At 38.2% G+C, this 23086-nt stretch overlaps 1 protein-coding gene across 2 annotated transcripts in view; it reads right to left on the minus strand.

Annotated features, from left to right (window-relative positions):
• Positions 1-23086, minus strand: part of sh2b3 (SH2B adaptor protein 3) — a 46874-nt gene that overhangs the window by 17704 nt on the left and 6084 nt on the right. For both annotated transcript variants that reach the window (XM_079608620.1, XM_079608619.1), the window contains exon 2: positions 12945-13925. In XM_079608620.1, coding sequence (XP_079464746.1) covers positions 12945-13898 — 954 coding nt within the window. In that variant the 5' untranslated portion in view covers positions 13899-13925. The remainder of the gene's footprint in view (positions 1-12944; positions 13926-23086) is intronic.

Raw genomic sequence — 23086 nt, forward strand, 5'->3', positions numbered from 1 at the left:
TGAAGGCGGGTACTCTGTTGAAGTTTAAAACTATTGGATCTGTCCAGAGCCACTCTGGATCCGTCATAACCAATTGCTAACGTTTCGTCGTGATGAAACTACAACTCAAACTAGCGCACGACCTCAACGTCATCGTTCTCAGCCACTCCCTCTGTTCGCTGATTGGACCGGTAAAAAATTGGCCGGAGAAATCCCAAGAATACACCGCAAACCCAGACGACGCACTGAAGGAAAATTAAAATTGAGCGGAAGTATGTAGGAGCACTATAGATACTATCTGTGACGTTAGTGTTTGCTGATTTGCCGAACGCACGCCAAACACCAGCACCCGCCATTAAAAAAAAAAAAAACGTGTAAACACAGATTATAGCCTATATCTATACTCCACAAACTAACTCTACGAACATGTAAAACAGTGATAGATGGGCCTCTTAACCTTTACGCTAAGGAGAAAATCCAACGCAACTTTGAGTGGACCAAGCCAAACATAATGATTATGTATTTCTGCTCAGCTAGCAACACTGGACATCAACCACACGGCATACGCTTATAACTTTTCATTACTGTCTACTTTCTATGTATGATGACTAATAACGTATTCTATCTAATAACGTATTAGACAGGACTGTTAGACAGATCGTAAAATAATGAACATGGAGAATGCGAGCACTGTGTGCCTCAGGTTCTTCTGGCTGGCGTTCTCAGCGCCGTCAAATAAAAGTTACGACAACAAGCGCGGCTTACGTCACTTCAGAGTTCCTACTGGTGGTGCGAATGCAACCAGAATGCAACCAGATCACCTGCTTTTCAACAGCACTCACAATGCTAGAGGGAAATGCTGGTATCGTCACATTTTTTTAATTTCAGTACCGACTTGGTACAGGAAGTCGGCACTTTTAACACACACACTAATCCAGCAATCTCATAACGTTGTGTAATGACAGCAAGAATCCGGACAGTCTTTCTTGCAGCATAGTGGAAAGCAGGCATGCAATATAAATACAGAAAAATTTAAATATGGATTATACTTTTGAAACTAAAACCGTCAGTAGATGGTGGCAAATCATTCCCCCCAACGAGTGAGTCATTGAATCATTCAGTCAAACGATTTGTTCCAAGCGACTGATTTATTCAGGGAAAAGGCAAGAGGTTAGGTGTGTTTGACTTGAAGCGGTGCTGCGCAGACCTATCAATGTATATAGTCCCGCGAGAACGATTAGAGACAGACCCGGCGGTTTCGCTGTACTTTGATGACACACGATCAGTCTGTGCAGCACTGCTTCAAATCGAGCACGCCTAAGCTGTCATTCACTCTTCCCTACCTTACTCCACTAATAATCCAGTAGGAGGAGTCATGGTGAGACGTTAAACTGAGGTCCTGACTCTCTGTGGTCATTAAAAATTCGTTCGAAAGAGTAGGGGTGTAACCACGGCATCCTGGCCAAATTTGTCCATCATGGCCTCCTAACCGTGCGTTCACACCACCGCCGGCGAGAGCGACAAAATTCGCTCTCGTCGCCCTGCCAACGACGCCGTGAAAAGATTTGTGGACGCTCTGATGCTGATCGAATGCTTGGTCATTATTTAAAGGGGACGCAAAGCAAACAAGCATGTCGATCGTTATTTTCGCAAAAAATTGATCGATGGAAAGAACTTAACAGTTATAGTGACATGTTTGCTAACGAAATAAACCAATTAAAAGCCGTTTATGTGGTGTGGCTTTTGTGTTCATGGTTAAGTGCTATTCTAATTTGCATTCCCGCTGAAAAACAAGCGTTCTAGCGCGAAAAACCCTGCCTATAAATAGTGTTGCGCGCCTTCTTATCAAATTCAAATGATCAACCTCTCCTCTATTTTGCTTGGGAACTAATGTGGTCGGAACCAAAGTTTACACTGCGTTCCCTGGAATCCTCTCAAACGGAGCACTTCTACATTCCGATTGGTTGCCGCCCAATCGTGTCATAGCTCATTACCATAAAGTTGACCTGACTTCAACTCTCCTCACCGGAGCTCGTCACCGGCTCTCATTGAAAATGAATAACTTCCGGCCACTTTGACGCTCTTGCCGGCGGCGGTGTGAACACACAGTAATAATCCCCATATTGACTGATTGGCTTCATCACTCCGTCTCCTCTCCACCAATAAGCTGGTGTGTGGTGGGCATTTGAAAAAATGGATGGATGGATGGATGGATGATTCAGCTGCGAGCACCATCTATTGGCGAGACTCTGTAATTCATTCTGCACGACCTTCACAGTGCATTATGGGTATTCTCTAGCCATTGAGTGTACATTATGAGTATTGAGTTTCTCAATACTCAAATTGATGCTTTCTCATTTCCTCGCTCCTCTGTCCTCCAGCCCGTGACCAGGAAACCACTCTATCTATTTCCATTACATATATATATGCAGGCCAGCTGACAGTCTTTCCCCGCCACCCCTGGAGCTCCTTCTGGAGCAAAGACGGTCCTAAATGGAACATTTTTGTAAAAATTTACAAACTTTTAAATAATAGTATATAAAGAAAAAGTATAAAAACTTGAAACATTTTTTGTTGTTGTAAAAAGTCAGCATAGTGTTTAGAATTTATAATTTGACAATAAACATCTAAAACTTTTTGAGGGAATAAACCATCTTAAATCTGATTATTTCGTTTGTGTTGTGTTGTGTAGATGTCCGTTTTCTCCATATTAGGATTTTTCAGCCTAAATTACAGTGCAAATGTGTAATTACAGAAGGCCAAGCCATAGCAAGTCAATGAGAGACACATTTCAAATGAATGGGTGGGCTTTTGATCACTCAGTTTATGACTCGTTCCGGCCACTGTGTGGAACACCATCGGGGAAAAACGCTGATAAAACAGCAGCAGCGCTATTTCATATGGAAACCGCAAGCAACATCAATGAGGAGGACATCGTTGCTAATTTACTATCCAAGCCGTTTTCAAGATGAACTTTTAAAAAAAAGCTGGAGTTAATCGGCAAGGAAGACCTACACCAGAAGAGCTTAATTTTGTGCAGAAAGCCAATGTTTCTTAAAGCATTTCAACCACATCAAGTAAGCGATAACCCTGTCTGACCGCATCAACTAATTAGCTAAAGCTTTACTGCTGGAACTGGTGGCTGTTCGGGTAAGTGAGTTATTTAAAATCTAATAGGTTACATGCCAACTGACTTTATTCTGGCCACCATTGCCACTGTTTTAAACATGTTAAGCTTTATTTGAGAAAACGGTTATTTTGCAGAATTACTGGTCAGTCTGTATATTTCAACTCAGCGACTATTATGCATATTTGCAGTAATTATGCATGGGTGCTGTGCCAGTCTAATGATATTATTTATTACCAGCTTTGCTTGTTTGTGGTGGTGGTGGATTCCCAAAACGTCACGATCACTGTTCAATGATGATGATGATGCGGAAGTGTCTGTCGCTAATGTGCTTTGGTCTGACTGCTGTCATGATGCGTCCGCTAACATTAAATTGTGTGTGGTTTTGTGGCCAGCTATCACCATATTCTGCTGAAATGCACACACCGATTGTGTGATGATGCAATTATTTATAATGAGGATTTGCATTTTGTTTTATTTTGGTGATAACTCTCACGCTCATGGGCAAAGGTAACCATAGAAGAGGACACAGTAAGCTGCTGAGGTTATGCTCAGTTTACTTTTTTTCGAAAAAGTGATAGGGCCAAGGTTTGAAAAGTTACTATTCGATATATATACTATATATATATATATATATATATATATATATATATATATATATATATATATATATATATATATGCATACATAATGCATTAGTTTAGAAAAAAAAAAGTAAAATAGTATTTTACATCTCTAGGTTCCCAGCTTTTAAAACACACACTCACACATTTGTACACGTTTATGCATGTGTTGAAGACTGATCCCTTCTAAGGTAAGAATGGTTTGCTCATGGTTTTCACTGGCTTTATTTTTTTTTACATTCCTCTCATTTATTTACCTCCATCTCCCTCCCTGCACGCTGCTAAAATAGTGTCAATCACTCTGACCTTTACTGCTGCTCTCGAAAGCCCCACCACAGCAGTACTGAGAAAATACACATGAAAGAAAGAGCGATAGAGCGAGGGAGAGGGAGAAGCGCAGATGAAAAAAAAGAGCAGGTTTCCTGTGTCAGTCATAACCTCCCAAAGATGGACAAATATCTGACTTTTCTTTAAAAAAGGGATGTTTTCTGTAATCTGAAACGGCTAGAAAACCACTTGTCATCCACCGCTAGCTGTGTTGAGACGCTAACATGTGCTTGTTGCATTTAATGCACAGCAGGGGGAAAAGTGCATTAATGCATCAAGCAAAAGTGTTAATTTTTTCCCTCTCTTTCTAGTTCAATCTTTATCACAGCTTCAGCAGTATATCTGTAAGTATTGATTCAAAAACATCCGTTCGCCTGCAATAATGCTGAGAAACTGCACCGGCCCTTTAATTACAGAAAGAGATTTATTGGCTTAATCACCATAAAATACACATGCAATTTGGCTTGCTGGAAACTTGTGCGAGTACAGTGACAAAACACGACACAATACTCATACACTGGTGAAAACACAGACACACACACACACACACAGCTACTCATATTCAACTTCATATTCACACAGGTCGAGCGAGCATCCTGTTTACGGACTAGAGAAGGTGAACCACAGCATCTACACGCACACAACGACACAGAGAGAGAGAGAGAGAGAGAGAGAGAGAGAGAGAGAGAGAGAGAGAGAGAGAGAGAGGAGAGAGAGGAGAGAGGAGAGAGAGGAGAGAGAGAGAGAGAGAGAGAGAGAGAGAGAGAGAGAGAGAGAGAGAGAGAGAGAGAGAGAGAGAGAGAGAGAGAGAGAGAGAGAGAGAGAGAGAGAGAGAGAGAGAGAGAGAGAGAGAGAGAGAGAGAGAGGAGAGAGAGAGAGAGAGATTGAGGGGGAGCGAGCGGTGCTTTCCACGGGTGGCTTAGTGAGGTCAGGTATACCAGCTCAGCGGTTGCAGGTTTTAACATAAAGAGCTGCAACAATGCCCACTTAAAGCTCGCAATATAGAATCTGTATGATCCACTCACACCCAGTCTGCACTGCTAGAGACTCGATGCATGAGAGAAACTATAACACGGCCGTTTGGGGTAGGCGATAAGTAAAGAAAATGATATCATGATGTTTTTGAAATTTTCGATATGCCAAAAATGTTGCATGATAATATATATCGTATACACATTTTTATTTTATTTTTTTAACATAAATTTTGTATGAGAAAGTGTTTCAGGAACTGTTCATTTAAAAAATAATAATAATAATAACAATAATGAAATGTCCTTTTAAAACAATGTCCAAAGTAAAGGTAGGACTATCAGAAATCAGAGTTTTTCTTTCTTTCTTTACATTATTATTTCTTTATTTTATCTTACATATTTACAAAAATAAATGTAATTTTTTAATTCGTTTTTTTTTATTACATGCAATCATCCTAGGATATTCTATAAAATAGCTAACAAAATAAATAAATAGATAAATATATTTTATATTTATTAATATAAAACTTAATAAAAATTCTTCATATTTTTTATTTTATTCTGCTTTGATGCAGAAGCAGATTGGTTCATCGTTTATTTATTTATCCGATTTAGGGTTTAAATCGGTACATTACTCACCTTTACAATCAACAAAGCGGTCTAGATTACAGATATGATGCATATTATGCAACAAAACTAGAATGTTATTATTAAAATCAATGCAGATCACTGCAAACATGAGACGACAAATTAAAATGCTCCCATCAGAATCAACCAAGCTGTCTATACTCCAACGCAGTATATTCAAATTATGTTGCAGTATTTACTACGAAAATGAGACCTTTTGCAATAACTGGCTATCTATACTGCACCGAAACGGTCTACGCTGATATGACGCGACAAAACTGAAGTGTCACGTATACAGCCACCTGCAGTGTAGACACAGCTTGAAACAGCTGTTAGCTAAGAGAAAAACACTGCACAACACTTCACTGGATTCACACAAACACCTTTGATATACAAATTAAAGAGCTGTGGCATGCGTTCCACATGAACACACACTGAAAAACCACGCACCGAAACCTAAACACCATTTGCTCACGTCAGGGGACCAAAACTGAAAACAAAAGCATGAGATGGACTCCGCTCATCCGAACGGATGCATGACGGATGAGGCCTTTTACACCTGGCATTATGTATTTCTGTATTCGGATAGAATATGGATTATTTGTAGCCAGATTGCATTCACACCTTCATTCCAATGCATAGGGTCAGATTGAAATTACCAGGTGTAAAGGGGGCCGTATGAAATTACAGGTGAATTCTGAGAAAAATAACACACTGTGTCTGAAAAAAATCGTATTAAAATTCAAACCCAAAGGATGCGAATTACAGTGTCTGGACGGGTCTGAAACTACACAACTACACTACACATAATAATCGCGATTAATCGCATCCAAAATAAAAGTTTGTGTTTACATAATATATGTGTGTGCATAATTATTTTGTATATATAAATACACACACATGCATGTATATATTAATTTTTTTTTTTTAATTTATATATAAAATAGTTCTATTTATATATAATATAAATGTTATACAAATATATATGCAGTATATAAATGCAAATATTTCTCAAATATATACATGCATGTGTGTGTATTTATATATACAAAATAATTATGCACACACATATATTATGTAAACACAAACTTTTATTTTGGATGCGATTAATCGCGATTAATCGTTTACAGCCCTGACTACACATTTATTTTACTTGGTTCAACAGTGTTTCTGTAACCAAAACAACAGTAGGTCGCTTGATTTCTGATAGGATCGATATCGGATGGCAAGTTGACATACCGAAACAAAGTACTGTCATAATTGTTCGAATATAAGCATAATAGTTTTAGAATAGATTTGTATATCAAAGATTACAAAAATAAAACACTTAAAAAGGGGCGCTCGCACTGAAAGCGATTTACAACTTAAAAAAGCAAATATAACCACAACCCACGGCTCCAGACTGCGACCAAAATATGCGATTTTTTTTTGACAATGTGCGAGTTCAAATTGGAAGTGGTGGCATTCGTGCGAGTGCTTGGTCACGCACTCAATCGAACGCAGCGACAGGAAAAAGAACAGAAGAAAAGACAATCTATGCATCGATTCATTTTTTTGTGACTCAAGAATTACGGAAAGGAAAGCGGCACCCTGTTTGTTTTTGTTTTTATTGTGAGTGTAAACACATAAAAATTGATTTTGAATCTGGGAGTACATTCGATAAATGTACCAAAACTCATATCAAACCGTGACCTCAAAATCAAGGTACGTACCGAATTGGGACTTCTGTGTGCCCTAATACATTCATTTATTTAAAAACATTCAAACATGTTACAAAAATGCTTATTTGCTTTGTTTTAATTTTTTTTGTAAAAGGAACTAAAGAAATTCCCCCCAAAACTCATTGTATATTTCACACACTGCACAGCTGTTGTGAATATTCACACTGGGGGCCTTCAACGGTGCTTGGGTCCAAAAAAATAAGCATTCAATGATGCATAACACAGGCGTCACGAGGCTGTACTGTTGAACTACAGGCGACACTGCTGCTATGTTACACACAATATTTTAAGCAGGGGCTGTTTCACACCCACATGGCCGTGTTTGTCCTCCGAGCGCACAGCTCTCAGAGGTATTGGGTGAATGCGTTTTACACAAAAACACACAACCACCCAAAGATGAGAAACTGTCATATGCAAAGCACACAATGGATCTCATATCAGTCCTGATTCTGCAGATGTGGAGGCTTTGGACAGTCTGTGTGAATCCGTAATGTTGACAGATTTGCTTTATTACTAATGATCGAGCTACATCAGTAAATGAAAAAAGCAGAAGCTAACAGACAGAGCAAAACTATCAAAACAAACCATGTTTCCATGTTAACGGAAACACTAAATTATTAAATAGGCCAAACAATGTGCTCAGATATCCAAAATAAATAAATACAAATAATTATATAAAGAAAAGATAAAATTAAATAATAAATAAATTAAAAAACAAAATAAAGAAAGAAATGGATGCATTACAAATGTCTGTCCTTAATTTTTTTATTATTATTATTTGATGTTAACATTATTTCAGACTATTCTAATTAAAATGTCCCCAAAATTACAACTTTTTGGAACTTGTATTGATTAATCTACTACAATTAAAAAATACTAAAATCCTGAATACATTTTTATCGATTAATCTACACTGATTTTTATCAGTAATCAATCATTTATTTTTCCATAAAAGAAAAGTTTTAGAATGTAAATAAGAAATAAGTCAGGCATGAAATCTATTAATATTATCCTGAGCTATGCAGACCCAAAAATATACAAAATGATTACCAAGACCAGCTGAGAAACGCTAAAATAGAACTATGCGACATGAAACTACAATTCGACAAAATGACGAATGAGAAAAGAGTGATGCATTAAAAATTAATGCATGCAATTAATCTCAAATTAAATTAGTCATGCCAATTATAATAAATTGACAAATAGAAAATTATTAGGCTACTTGCGCTTCTGTTCGAAATAAAAAATGCTGTTGTCATCATGTGAACCAGTGCACGGTCTGCAACTGTGTGTGTGTGTGTGTGTGTGTGCGAGTACATCTTTAAGAATGCATCAGTGTGTGTTGCTGCTGAGTGCATCTGTGTGTGTGTGATATAATTCTTGATATAACACTTGTCAAGTGTTATGCTTTCGGAGAAACAGGGACATGTCTGATTTCGTTATGACTGATGACTGTGGCCTACTTATCAATCTGCAGATTCTCATATTGATAAATCCGGGTACGAGGTCAGAGCTGCTTGATCACGTTAAGAAACTAAACTTTTGAGTCAGACTGGGTTTCAGTCAAGTTTCAGACCGTTTCTTTAAAAAGCAAATGAAAAACAAATGAGGGCACGTGTCGTGAACAGAAAATGGTTTTTTTTTCTGTTTTGCTTAAAACAAAAGTTCACAAATGTTGTGATTCATCTCAAAGCTGGTTGGCTTGCTTCATTTATCAAAGTTTTATTTTTTTTACTCCCCATGGAAAAAATAAATAAGGGAAATTAAATCCAGAACCAAGGCCCCTGAAAAAAACGTCCATCTTGATTTCACTTTACAAAGACCCCCAAAAAATGCAGGCATAAAACATAATAAACAAAAACTCATATCTCATTCAATTTGTTATTAGGTTCTGTGTAAATCAGTGCAGACCGTTACATTGAATATTGTGTTGTTGACCGGATTCAGTTGTCAGGGACTTGTTAAAGAGTTAAACCGACTCTGGATGTAGTTGTGTGAGCATCTGCATGTGCATAAGGTCACCGTGAAGCTCTAACACACTCCAGATGGGAGGATGCGGTTTTCTAGAATTAGAAATATTTTCCACAGCACTGGATGCGATTGCTGTACAGCAAATAATACTAGAAAAACAAGACATGATTACACCTAAACACATAAAAATAATAGCAAAATCTGACTTTATTATGGCATGTCATCCTTCTCGCTTGCTCACACACCAACGAGCCACATCAGAAGACGTCAACATACAACACAAACACAAGGTCTTATTCAATCCATACTCTATTGGCTCAAGGGCACTGCAAACTGCTGGCTGTGAGAGTCTGTGTATGTCAAGTCAAGTCATCTTCATTTATATAGCGCTTTTAACAATGTAGATTGTTTCAAAAGCAGCTTTACAGTGATAAACGTATAATTTAAGGTAACAGAGATTGTTTTGGCTTTATAGAGGTTCTTGAATAATGTTATTTTCTAGCTAAAGTTAGCTTTGATTGATTCACTTCAGTCGCAACGATCATTAGTTATTAAAGGCCGCTAAGACGACACCGTTCTCTCGACACAGACTTTAAACGCGAACCTGTGAGAAACGCTGATGGCGATCACAGATGTTTCTCAAACCTTCCAAACAACATCACGTACACATAAACAAGCAAGAAACCGTCCAGTTTTTCTACACACGTATGAGTCTAAATCTGGGGGTAATATAAGGCATAATAATGGAGTTATGGAACCATAGTTTTAAAAAATGACTTTTTCACTATTATTTTACCACAGGATCTGCATTTTCATGGGTTTAAATATTTTTGTTAAAATAAAAATAAAAATTCAACGAAATTGACAAGCCAAACATGTCAGTCTCTGAGTAACATGTAATTTATTCAAGTCACGAAATCCGTAAAATTATTATAATGAACGAAGTAAAAAGCATTTTGAACGTCTCTAGCACATTTTAGAATTGCCCAAAAATCAAACATCGTTGACACCTCATGTCAAAAACCTAGCCTGGCTGTCGTTTGGAAGATTAGAACTAAAAATATCGACATAACACACTCATGGGCATCAATCACTAGACTGAATACTAGCCTAGTAATAGCCTACATAACGCACGCGAGTATAAATTTGTTCTTCACTCGCTGAAATTGAATCGGAATGATCTATCTCTCTATCTATCTATCTATATCTATCTATCTATATCTATCTATCTAATAGAGAGATAGAGATAGATAGATAGATAGATACATAGATAGATAGATAGATAGATAGATAGATAGATAGATAGATAGATAGATAGATAGATAGATAGATAGATAGATAGATAGATAGATAGATAGATAGACAGACAGACATCAGTTTAGGCTAAAAATGGACTTAGCCTACTTCATGAAGATTCAGCGATTCTAAATCATCTAGCAACTTTAGATTTTAACTTCATGATTTTAAAATGTCATGCACTTAAGAGGAATTGCTGAAAAACTAAACTGTAACTGGGACAGCTTGATATTGAGCCCTGGATTCACAAGTAAACGTACATCTTATATCTATACATATATTCTAACACTTTTGTCTCTGGCCTATCTAGTCATTTTTAACTTGACAATAATAAAACACTTCTGTGAAATGTGAAAGCAGATAATCAAAACTAATTTATCTGCTGTGCACAGGCTGGTTTTAAAGTTAGGACTTCCCTGAAACAAAGTTTCTCACGCAAAGAAATTATCAGCCACCCTGCAGCTTCCTCTCTTAGCATAGCTGCCCTCGCTGCTGCTATTGTAGTGAAAACACCAAACATAGAGCGCACAGTCAGTTACAGAGTCAAGGCACGGACTAGTGTGCGCTCTATGATGCAGCCTCCACGCTCACACACCAATACAGTACATAAAATACTGTGAAATAAAGTATGATGCAAGCTCAGAAAATTAATTTGCATTTCTCTCCTTTTAAAATGATGAATCTAAGAAAATGTCAACAACAACAACAAAAAAGAACCAATGAATGCGTTGCTAATTTGAAGCTAAAATGTGCGTGCATGCTTCTGACATTTATTGGAGTCTATAAACTTTAAGTGTTTGAACTTTCTTGGTCTACGTTGCCGTACCCTTATATAGACATTCAGAGCAAGTTCTCACATCTCTGCCAAGATTCCTCAGCAGCCAATCAGTGCCTTGAAATAGCCGTACCGTGAGCAGACGTCATTTGCTGTCTGAATGAACTAACAAAACTACCAATTAGGCTATCATGCTGTGTCAGCCAGAGAAATGGAGCGAGGCGGAGAGAAATGCAGACAAAACAGTAATTGTGTCCTTATTAGTTTCATTAAATACGATAGCATCAATCATACTTAGTTTCAAATTGGCTGTTTGTCTTGCATGTGGGTGGATAATTAGGTTAAATGAGTGTTACTGTGAACATATCACTTTTGATATGGTTTTGATTTAAACCAAAGAAAAAAATTATAATAATTTACACACCCTTGTGATGTTTCAAACCCATCTGAATTTCTTTCTTCCATGGAGCAGGATAACTCTAGCAGAATGTAAGGGCTACAAGTTTTAATCTTTTCTAAACTTAAGTTGTTATTTACTGAAATTCCTCCCCTCCGCCATATAGCTCTTAAATCTCATTTGTATTCGCGATTATGAAAATGTAAGGCCTCATGATCATTCACACCATGTTTGACATCAAATCCAATTGGTTCTCATGTTTCATTGACATCAAACGTGGTGCAACACATCTTAATGCATCATATTTGCATATAGGTGAATCAAATTGTAATTTGTAATAACTAAAACACAACATAGCTCTTAAATCTCAATCACATTTGCATGCATTTAAACATAACGCTTGGTTCTCACGTGTCATTGACGACAAAACTGATGCAACACATCTTGATGTGCCTATTTCACTTATCTGTGGATAAAACTTAAATTTTTATCAACTAAAACATGACACGTCTTTCAAATCTCATTTACAATTGCATATATTTAAATATAACGCATCTAGACAAATCACACCAGAATTCATGGCAAAATTTACCAATGCTATTGGTTCTTGTGTGATTGGTCATTGACATCAACCTTCATGCAACATATCATGATATGTCATATTTAAATATATGTGAATGAAATCTTAATTTTTATTAACTAAAGCACGACTTCTCATAAATCTCATTCACGTTTGCATATATTTAAATATAACGCTTCAAGGTAAGTCACATCAGGTTGACATCAAACTTTGTACAACACATTCTGATGTGCCATATTTGAAGATACATGAATGCAAATGAGATTCTGCTAAACAACTCATTTTTTGTTCATGGAAGAAATTCATGCGTTTTGAGCAACATACTGTAAAGGTACCGGTAAGTATATGATGACAATTTTCCAAATTTCCATGAAATACCATAACATTTCTTCTACTGATACTGATCTAATCTAAAAGATCTGACCAATATATCAAGTTACAGTAAGTCAGAAACGACTACAAACTCTGAGAGATACAATGAACAAATTAGGGGAAAAAAATAAACACATGACAGTAGTTTTTGCATTAGGTTTTCGACTGGTCGCCTTACCTTGGGTGGGTCATGGAGCTCTAGCTGGTACCTCTCGCTAGCTGTGTGGTGATTGGTCCTGCTGACCTGCAGGCGGCAGCGCAGCCAATGCGGGGGTGTGTCTGAGATAGTGTCATCCACCTCCAGGTACCGCAGCTGCCCCTCTTTACAAACAATTCCTGTCTCTTGCCGCCGTCTCACAGTTCGCAATGGATTCAAACGTTCCCACAGTGCAACCTTCTTTGAGGTGCGATGGGGGGTTACCTGCACAGTCTGAGGTGGGGTTTGAGAGGTGCATTCAACAGTTGCAGACGGACCGCCCACCTGGAGTGAATCGTCCCTAGGGTAACCACTTGAAGATTCATCAAGATGCGGAGATTTCTTAAAGAGTTGGTATACGCTTTCGCGGATGCGTCTGACGGAAATGTGCGTTACCTCACTACGGGAAGGGAAGGGAAACGCAGGGTGCGTGTATCGTTCTGACCCGGTCCTCCGCTCCGGGTGTTCATCTTCCCGGCTATGTGGCCGCGTTCTGCGTGTAGTGTCTGTAGGAGAGCAGCGCTGCAACTGCTCCTGTTCCCTAGGGATGCCAACGGCATCTTGTTTGGGCGCAAACGCGGCGACTAGCGGAGACGCTCCTGGCCGCACGGTCTCCCGGTAATCCAGCACCCCTGAGAAGGAAGTGATGCGTAAGCGGCTGGTCATGGGTAGTAATGGTGGTGGCCACAGGGGGGGTTCTGCATCTTTAGCCACCTCACAGCTGAAGTGGTGCTGGAATAGTGCGCTGAATTGCTTGGAGAAATTTTCCGGCGGGACCACATCCTGTACCGGCCGCTCTTTGATGAAGCGGCGGTAGTGCTGGGCAAGTTCTCGGGCCGTGGTGCTGGCATGCAACTCGCAGAACTCCCTCCATCCACAGGGGGGTGCTACGGACAGGGCAGTGCTTGTGGTCTGCTGGACAGTGTTACCATTCATTGCAGTAACCAGCACAGCAGGAAATCACTGCGAAAAAAAGATGAACAACATCACAAAATTGCATCCATGCACAATAAAGTCTATACGTTCTATACTGTGATTGCTAAAGAGAATTGTGTATGACTGGATTTGCAATATAACACCGCCTCAAGTTGCTTTTTTAAAACACTTACTGCATAATGAAAAATACCAAGTACACATTTTATTTAAGCTTTATTTTGTGAAGCTCCTTTAGTACATGTAACCTAATGTTACCAGACTCTATGCGGCTGCATATTAATATAGAAAGTAACTTGCAGCAACAAGGCAACCAACATGATTCATTTTCATGAGCTACATTTAAATGCAAATTGGCTAAATTGGACTGAAAAGTCTTTATGCGAAAGCCTTAAACAATTCAAATGAGCTCAAATTTCAAATGAAATTTCGAATCAATTGAGAGGTGGTCTTAAATAATCTATTTAACAGGAACATTTTAGGCTTGTAAATTTAGAATCCGACTACTTTTTTTCAAATGTGTTGTGCACATGTGTAGTGTCCTGATGTGCATGTTTACATACATCTTACGTCTAGCGAATGTGCATGTTTATTTATGCTCACAGTAGCTCTGGAGACATTCTTGTTCTGGCTTTCTTTTCTTTTTTCTTTTCTTTTCTTTTTTAAATGTGGCGACTGGGCACTGTGCTTACGGCTGCAATTTTGTTCAGAACAGATGTAATGCACACGTAAACAAATATGCGAATGTTTACGGTCTCAAGTTTATGGTCTTCGAAACCATCGGGGGGAAAAAAACAGTGCACATAAACATCCCTAATAAGAATTTTGGATCTCCACTGACTCAAGCATCAAAGATGGTTGACCACAATTCAACAAACTTTGAGCAGAGTGCAACTTTATGCAAATAAGCAGCAACAACATGTACCGACTACTAATGAGAGTTTTGACAATGATTTCATAAGTGTCAGTGTGATCACTCAAAGTCGGCATGAAATCCCAATCTTTTTCAAAATGTCCATCTTTTTTTCTTATTGATCTTATTGTGAATGGTCCATCCATGCATGATTCATTTTATTTATTTATTTTGACCTTGTAAATTGATGTCATAAGTCAATCTTTCAGTGAAAATGATAATGGTGATGCATGCCACCCCTTTCTTACAATCGACTGCAAGTCTGGTATACCCGTTCAACTGCTTGCTAATTCAAACATCTATTCAGCCAAACACATGGCAGCAACTCAATGCATTTAGGCATTTACGAGCTGCTGAAGTTCAAACTGAGCATCAGAATGGGGAAGAAAGGTGATTTAAGTGACATTGAACATGGTTGTTGGTGCCAGACGGGCTGGTCTGAGTATTTCAGAAACTGCTGATCTACAGGGATTTTCAACCATCTCTAGAGTTTACAGATTATGCCAGAAAAAGAAGAAATATTCAGTGAGCGGCAGTTCTGTGGGCACAAATGCCTTGTTGATGCCAGAGGTCAGAGGAGAATGGACAGACTGGTTCCAGCTGATAAAAAGGCAACAGTAACTCAAATAACCACTTGTTACAACCAAGGTCTGCAGAAGACATCTCTGAATGGATTGAACCTTGAAGAGATGGGCTACAGGAGCAGAAGACACACCGGTGACACTCCTGTCAGCTTAGAACAGGAAACTGAGGCTACAATTCACACAGGATTAAGATCTGCCTCCATTTAACCAACCACCAATAAATTGAACCAAGTCCCACCGACCCTAAATGTAGTCTTTTCAATCCATTTCACTCGGATGTGTCACAATACGGAAGATCTGCCACTAATTCCGTTACTTGCAACTTTAGCTGAACACGTGTTTTGTGAGATTGTGTTTTAATACCATATTATATAAGGTTTTGATATTCTAGAGTGCGTGTATCTCTTTGTTTACGCTGCGCATCTACTGACTTAGCAATCTCTGTACCGAAACTGTTCAATGAATCAAGCTTTCTATGAATGCTAACAAAGCGTATCAGTTTAGCTCATCACTGCATGGCTGACGCCGTCTTCTGAACTCAGCTGGTACAATACAGATTCTTCACTTTTACTCACTCCCTCATTCAGCTTTCCAGTACAGGAAGAGAGTGACTAATATCGCTCATACCACTTTATAATGCGCCACAGGTCAAACACAGAAGTATCTGCAAGGCCATTGTTGATGTGAAGAAGAAAAATTAGGAAGTTGAAAGTGTCAGAAGCATCTGATACCAGTACTGATGGGCCTGCGGTTCTCGATGCGGAATTTGCTCGTGAATGTGCGCAGTCCCTCAACACGTGGTGCAAACCACCTTCGGAATCAGATCACAGTCGCCATTTGCAGCTGGGGAATTTTTCTTTTGAGGCTAAAAAAAAAAATCTGCACATGGGTGCTGCGCTGCACCAGACGCGTTGCGACACAACTGGAGCCAATCTCCCCATTCTCTTCCCCACATCCTCATTCACGAGCGCACAGCCCTCTCGGACGCCTGTGAACGTTTAACTCTGCGTGAGAAGTAAAGGCCTGTGTTCTTAAAGTTCCGTTGGAAGCCCTGAAGCATGACAAAATGAAGGTTTAATACATGAAGAAAGCAACAGATCAGAAAAACCACAACACTCGCATAGTAAAGCAGAAAAAAAGAGAAGGGGGCCTTTCTATAGACGGCATCATGCACTCTGCTCTTTTATTGGGTGACAGGAAGCATTAACCTACACAGGGAGAGGAACACTCATCACACGTATAGACGTTTTCTTTGGTGTGCAAAGTCCTTTCTAAAAAAAACGAGCAAAGCTGGTCACAAACGTCTTTAAGATGTGTTGCTGGTTTGGTGGTTTGCACACAAGGCTTCCTAATTTGCTTAAAGAAATGGTTTGCTCATAAATGCAAATTCTGGTATCGTAGACAAAGGTTTAAATCACAGTATGTTTTTTTATTTAATTTACAACCGCAAAAGAAAAAATCCACAATAGCATTTTTATGTTGACTTAAAACGGAAAAAATATATGAGGGACTGATTGTGTCGATCAGAAGAGAGAAAAAGTGTATTAGAAACACTCAAACAGCAGCATTAACTACTTGTCTGTAAATTAATGTCAACGTAATATAACAAAGTATAGTGTTGTAAATGTGCATTACATTTTTTGTAAATGAATTTTTTTTGGTGCTAGATTTACAATGGAAATAACTGAAAAAGTATGGTCGTCTATGAAAAGGGTGCATTGGATATTTTTGATAGAAATCAAACCCAAATTATCTATTAAATAACCATGAGGCAAAGCCAATTTATTATGATAATCTATATAATTAAATATTTAACAAATGAAAATTATAGTTCATTTGGTTATTTTCCATGTGCAAACCATAAGACAAGATTATTCAGAGCAAATGAGCGGGGCTGTTCACACAAAACACATTTCTGCATTTAAAAACGCCAGACACGGGGCAGTGTAGTAGAAAAAACTTTTTTCTTAAGAAGATTTTGCCATCATTTACCCTCTTGTCACAGCAAACCTGTATGGTTTTCTTTTGTCATATAAAAATGCCACTTTTGTGTTCCACAGAAGAAAGTCAGTCATAGAGGTTTGGAAAGTCATGCAATAATGTTTATAGGGTGAACCATTTCTACAACCAGCAAGACTTTCTGGGTCAACCAGCATCAGACTAGCACCTAACCAGTCATCGGTGTGAGTGCATATGTCGTGTTTACACCATGGCCCGGGCATGCCGTGTGACGTAGTCCCGCCCCCTGCGCTGGGCCCCGGGTGTTCGTTCTATCAGTGATCATCCGGCCCACTCATGACTCAGCAACCTCCAAACAAACTAACATCATTTCCTCTCTGGCCGTCTCGCTCTCCACATTATTCTCTCCTTCCTCATCCTTCACAAGCATGCATGTTAAATTCCCGTTCTTGCAATACCTCCCTCGTGTTTCTTTTCATCCTAAACTGCCCTATTTCTCCATCTTTAAACCTCGACATACCCAAACAGCCACTTCATTGTTTTCTCACTTTAACCCATTTCCTGTTTCACACCATAAGCTTATTCATTTTCCTCACTTGTCTTTTCCCCTCTCTTTGCATGCACTTAGTAGCCTTTACTACCGTGATAACGCTCTTTCTGGTATTAGAGTTGGGCGGTTAGACCAAAGTCTTAAATCACAGTTATTTACAAATATATATTTTTTTTAAAATGACAATTATGTATACATACATACCCACAAATATCTATTCAGCCAATCACATGGCAGCAACTCTATGCATTGAGGTATGTAGTCATAGTCAATATGATCTGCTGAAGTTCAAACTGAGCATCAGAATGGGGAAGAAAGGTGTTTTAAGTGACATTGATTGGTTGACATGGTTGTTGGTGCCATGCCATGTTTGGTCTGAGTATTTCAGAAACTGCTGATCTACTGGGATTTTCACACACAACCATCTTCAGGATTTATAGATAACGGCCAGAAAATGAGAAAATATCCAGTAAGCGGCAGTTCTGTGGGCACAAATGCCTTGTTGATGGTCAGAGGAGAATAGCCAGACTGGTTCTAGCTGATAAAAAGGCAACAGTATCAAATAACCACTTGCTACAACCTAGATACGTCTAAATAACGTACATCCAACCTTGAAGCAGGCTACAATTCACACTGGCTCACCAAAACTGGACAACAGAAGATTAGAAAAACACTGCTTGGTCTGATGAGTCTCGATTTCTGCTGCGACATTCAGAAGGTCGGGTCAGAATTTGGCGTAAACAACATTAAAGCATGTATTCATCCTGTCTTGTATCAACGGTTCAGGCTGCTGGTGGTGCAATGGTGTGTGGGATATATACTTGACACACTTTAGGTCCTTTAGCACCAATGGACTTTATGCACAGCTGCACTACTTCCTGAACTTTAGCCAGCTCCTTTGTTTCCTGTCTGCCATTATTGGACAAACTGATTAATCCAGGTGTGTCTGATTATTGTTGTTGGTCAGGCACACCTGGATTAATCAGTTTGTCCAATAATGGCAGACAGGAAACAAAGGAGCTGGCTAAAGTTCAGGAAGTAGTGCAGCTGTGCATAAAGTCCATTGAGCATTGTTTAAACAACACAGCCTACCTGAGTATTGTTGCTGACCCTGTCCATCCCTGTATGACCGCAGTGAACCATCTTCTTCTGATGGCAAATTACAGCAGGATAATAATGCGCCATCATGTCACAAAGCTCAAATCATCTCAAACTGGTTTCTTCAACATTACAGTGAGTTCGCCAAACTCAAACGGCCTCCACAGTCAGCAGATCTCAATCCAGTAGAGCAGCTTTAGGATGTGCTGGAATAGGCGATTCACATCATGGATGCGCAGCCAACCAATCTGCAGCAACTGTGTGATGCTATCATGTCAATATGGACCAAAAAAGAAATGTTTCCATCGCCTTGTTGAATCTAGGCCAAGAAGAATTAAGGAAGTTCTGAAGGCAAAAGAGGTCCAAAACGGTGGTAGGTGTACCTAATAAAGTGGCCAGTGTGTGTGCGTATATATATCATAAAATTAGAGTATAGTTATTTTTTATGGAAATCACCCCACTTTTTTGGGTTTTTTTATAACCATGTAGTAAAGCCAATTATTATTTCTGATAATCCATTGAATTAAATATTTTCCGATTGTATTTGGAACTCAATGGATGCATACCAAAAGACAAGATTATTCAGAGCAAACCAGCAGGGCTGTTCACTCAAAAAATTTTGAACTTGTAACTTAAGCGCCACGTTTTTAGAACGCTGCGTCATAAGAGGCTGCAAAAGATGCAAGTACGACATTCAAAGACGTCCATGTAGTGTTGTTTACATAGAAAAACAATGGAAAAGCAGTGCAGTGGAATGCAAAAACGTGTTATGGGTGAACAGTCAATATGTCTTGCATCTGTACAAATGTGTCTTCACACTACAAGGCTTGAGTTACAATCAAACAACTCAAAAAACAGCATTCAAAAACCAATATATACTATCTAGCAAACAGTTACAGCGTGAACGGTGAAAGTCACAACCATGATTGGCTGTGTGGGTTGCTATGTGGTTGCTATGGTGTCCTAATTGTTTTTAGTTGTTGCAATGTAGTTGCTATGGTGTTTTAAAGGGCCTTGTTAGGTTAAATCTAATCATGCAATGCCAACTACCATTAACGTTACCTACAAATACCTGCTAGTATTTCAAACAACTTTTCAGCACAAAAGAAAACATGGGGATAATTAGTTTAAGTGTATGAAAAATCATGAGTTTACCAAGATTTGTAACTTTACTCTTATAATCTGGAGAAAATAAACAACCGTATCAATTCCACTGTAGTCGTTTCACAAAACGGCATTGTTTAAAAATGTCTGATTCAAGCTGCTAATATGAAATATTAAATCTAAGCTGATGTCTGTGTACGTTTAGTTTAACATATATTATGAACTGAAGGAACCACTATAAATCAACTGCTCTATTAACATTGACCAAATCAAACACACACAGTTCAGAATCATCATTCAAGCCAAACACTTGGTGCTCTGGTGTAATTTCCGAGCTTTGTATTCCAATGCGACTTTAAGTCCATTACATTTGCAGCCTCTAATTCCCCAGCTGGGGTCTTTGGAAGCTCGACACACACAGAGTTTCCTGTACTGTAGGGTCATGATAATAAAAGCAGTGCCCAGATGATACCGACTCTCAGAAACTGATTTCATACACGTAATTTTGCTGAATCAGAGAAAATCGCAAACCTCGTGCCAGCTTCCTCCTCATGACTTGACGAGCGTGCAAACAACACGGAACAAACACTTCGCACAAGCATGAGAACTTCTTTATAATGAGACACAAAAATAAAGAGTGCGGGAAGCAGACAGGCAGTGGGCTTATTCACAGAGACAGGAAACCCTGCCCTGCCTTGGTGACCACTTACTTATTCACACACACACACACACACACACACACACACACACACACACACACACACACACACACACACACACACACACACACACACACACACACACACACACACACACCTTTGACTTCAAAGTTTTAGGCATGAAAGGTATATGGTAGCTAAAGCAAAACTTAAGATGTAAATGATTAATCGCGATTAATCGAATCCAAAATAAAAGTTTGTGTTTACATAATATGTGTGTATAATTATTTTGTATATATAAATACACACACATGCATGTATATATTTAAGAAAAATGTGTTATTTATATATAAAATAGTTCTATTTATATATAATATAAATCATATAAAAATATATATGCAGTATTTAAATGCAAATATTTCTCAAATATATACATGCATGTGTGTGTGTATTTATATATACAAAATAATTATACACAATACACACAAATATATTATGTAAACAAACTTTTATTTCGGATTCGATTAATCGCGATTAATCGTTTACAGCCCTACACAACAGAACAAAATTACTAAAGAAAAAGGACATATGCTTACTTTACGGCTTCCAATTTAACACATTAATTAATGCAAATAAATTATTACAAGAAATAACAACAATAAAACATGATTTACTCAATTACTAATGCCTCCCGATTCATACATTACTCCATAATAAAGAATTCCTCTTACAAAACTGACCATCTGCAATTCACATTTGAAGTACCAAGTCCTCACACAACTTACCTCACCAAACTTAAAACGGGTATCCCCACATTCTTGCAAATGAAAATACCAGAATAAAACCAACAGAGTGAGACACATTTTTCAATGTTTTTGACACACTTTTAACTTGACAGAACGACTTAATAGCAAAGGATAAAAAACCAGCAACCAACTCAATGGCTGAAAATGTGCGAATGCGTCCAGTGTTCAATGTAAAATGGATAGCTGTGAACTTAAAGGGGTGGTATAATGCCCTTTTCACAAGATGTAAAATAAGTCTTTGATGTCCCCAGAGTGTGTGTGTGAAGTTTTAGCTCAAAATACCCCACAGATATTTTTATATATAGCATGTTAAAATTGTCACTTTTTGAGGGTGAGCAAACCGTTTTTTATGTCTGTCCCTTTAAATGCAAATTAGCTGCCACTCACAGCACAAATCCAAATGAATCGATATTGAATCGGAATTGAGTCGCAAGCTTATGAATAGGAAACTTGTGTCAATGCCTTGCCTTAATAAAAACAAAGTACAGTCATTGTAGCAGTTGAACTATTGATGACTTCAGACAGAGGACAGAAAACCTGAAGGAGATTGGTCTATTCATTTGGCTTCAAAAGCTGAATAGTTAGAATATGTATAGATATAAATATTGTAAACAATTGTAAAAGCTGAATAACCGATCAAATAATCGAAGATTATATCGATTAATCGTTAGTAAATGTTGATATACGCAATTAATTGCGATTGATTTGATTAATACATTATTTTAATTAGCTTTTTTTTTACTAAAATCAAAGTAATCAACATGGAAGGAATGGTTTGCAATCAGCCAGAGCAGCAGGACACAAACAAAGAAGGGGCTCTTGGGATTGTTTTCCCCTCCATTGCGTATGTGTGCATTCATGTCACATTTCCGTTGACCTAGCTGGCCACACGGTCCAGACATTGTTTATGCCCACCATTTCATGCATTCTCACACATATTGTGCTCAGAAATACAGAAAAATACATATTATATATTTTTAAATATATTAATTACATATTGTTATATATTTTTTTTCTCTTCAATTTTACATTTCAGAGTAGCTTAAAAAGTCAAATTAAAATAAAACTTTTTTTTATTATTTGTACTTTTATTATTTGTACAAGAAATAAATTAGAAAATGATGTACTTGACATATAAACAAACCACTAAAACAAAAACATACATAAATCAAAAAAGTTAGTCAATAAAATGGTTATAAAAAGTAAGTAAGATAAAAAAAATGGGGGACAGGGGTTTTGCCAGCACCATAAGTTCATAATAGGAGCTATATCATATATGACCATTATTTTCGTCTCGCCACATGCTTGCTACTACTGTGGATTACAGAAATACAAAAACTTTTCACCATTTATCAAAATAAATATCAATCTTCCCTTGCAGACTATAGGAGAGTTCTTCGAGAGCTGCCACCTGCCCTAAATCTGAAAGCCACTCAAAAAACCTGGGGTAAGATTTCAACCTTTTCACAATCACACGACTGCCAACATGATGCAGCTCTATGGAAGCTCATTACCGCC

This window comes from Phoxinus phoxinus (assembly GCF_949152265.1).
Source record: "Phoxinus phoxinus genome assembly, chromosome: 3".
NCBI classification, from domain to species: domain Eukaryota; kingdom Metazoa; phylum Chordata; class Actinopteri; order Cypriniformes; family Leuciscidae; genus Phoxinus; species Phoxinus phoxinus.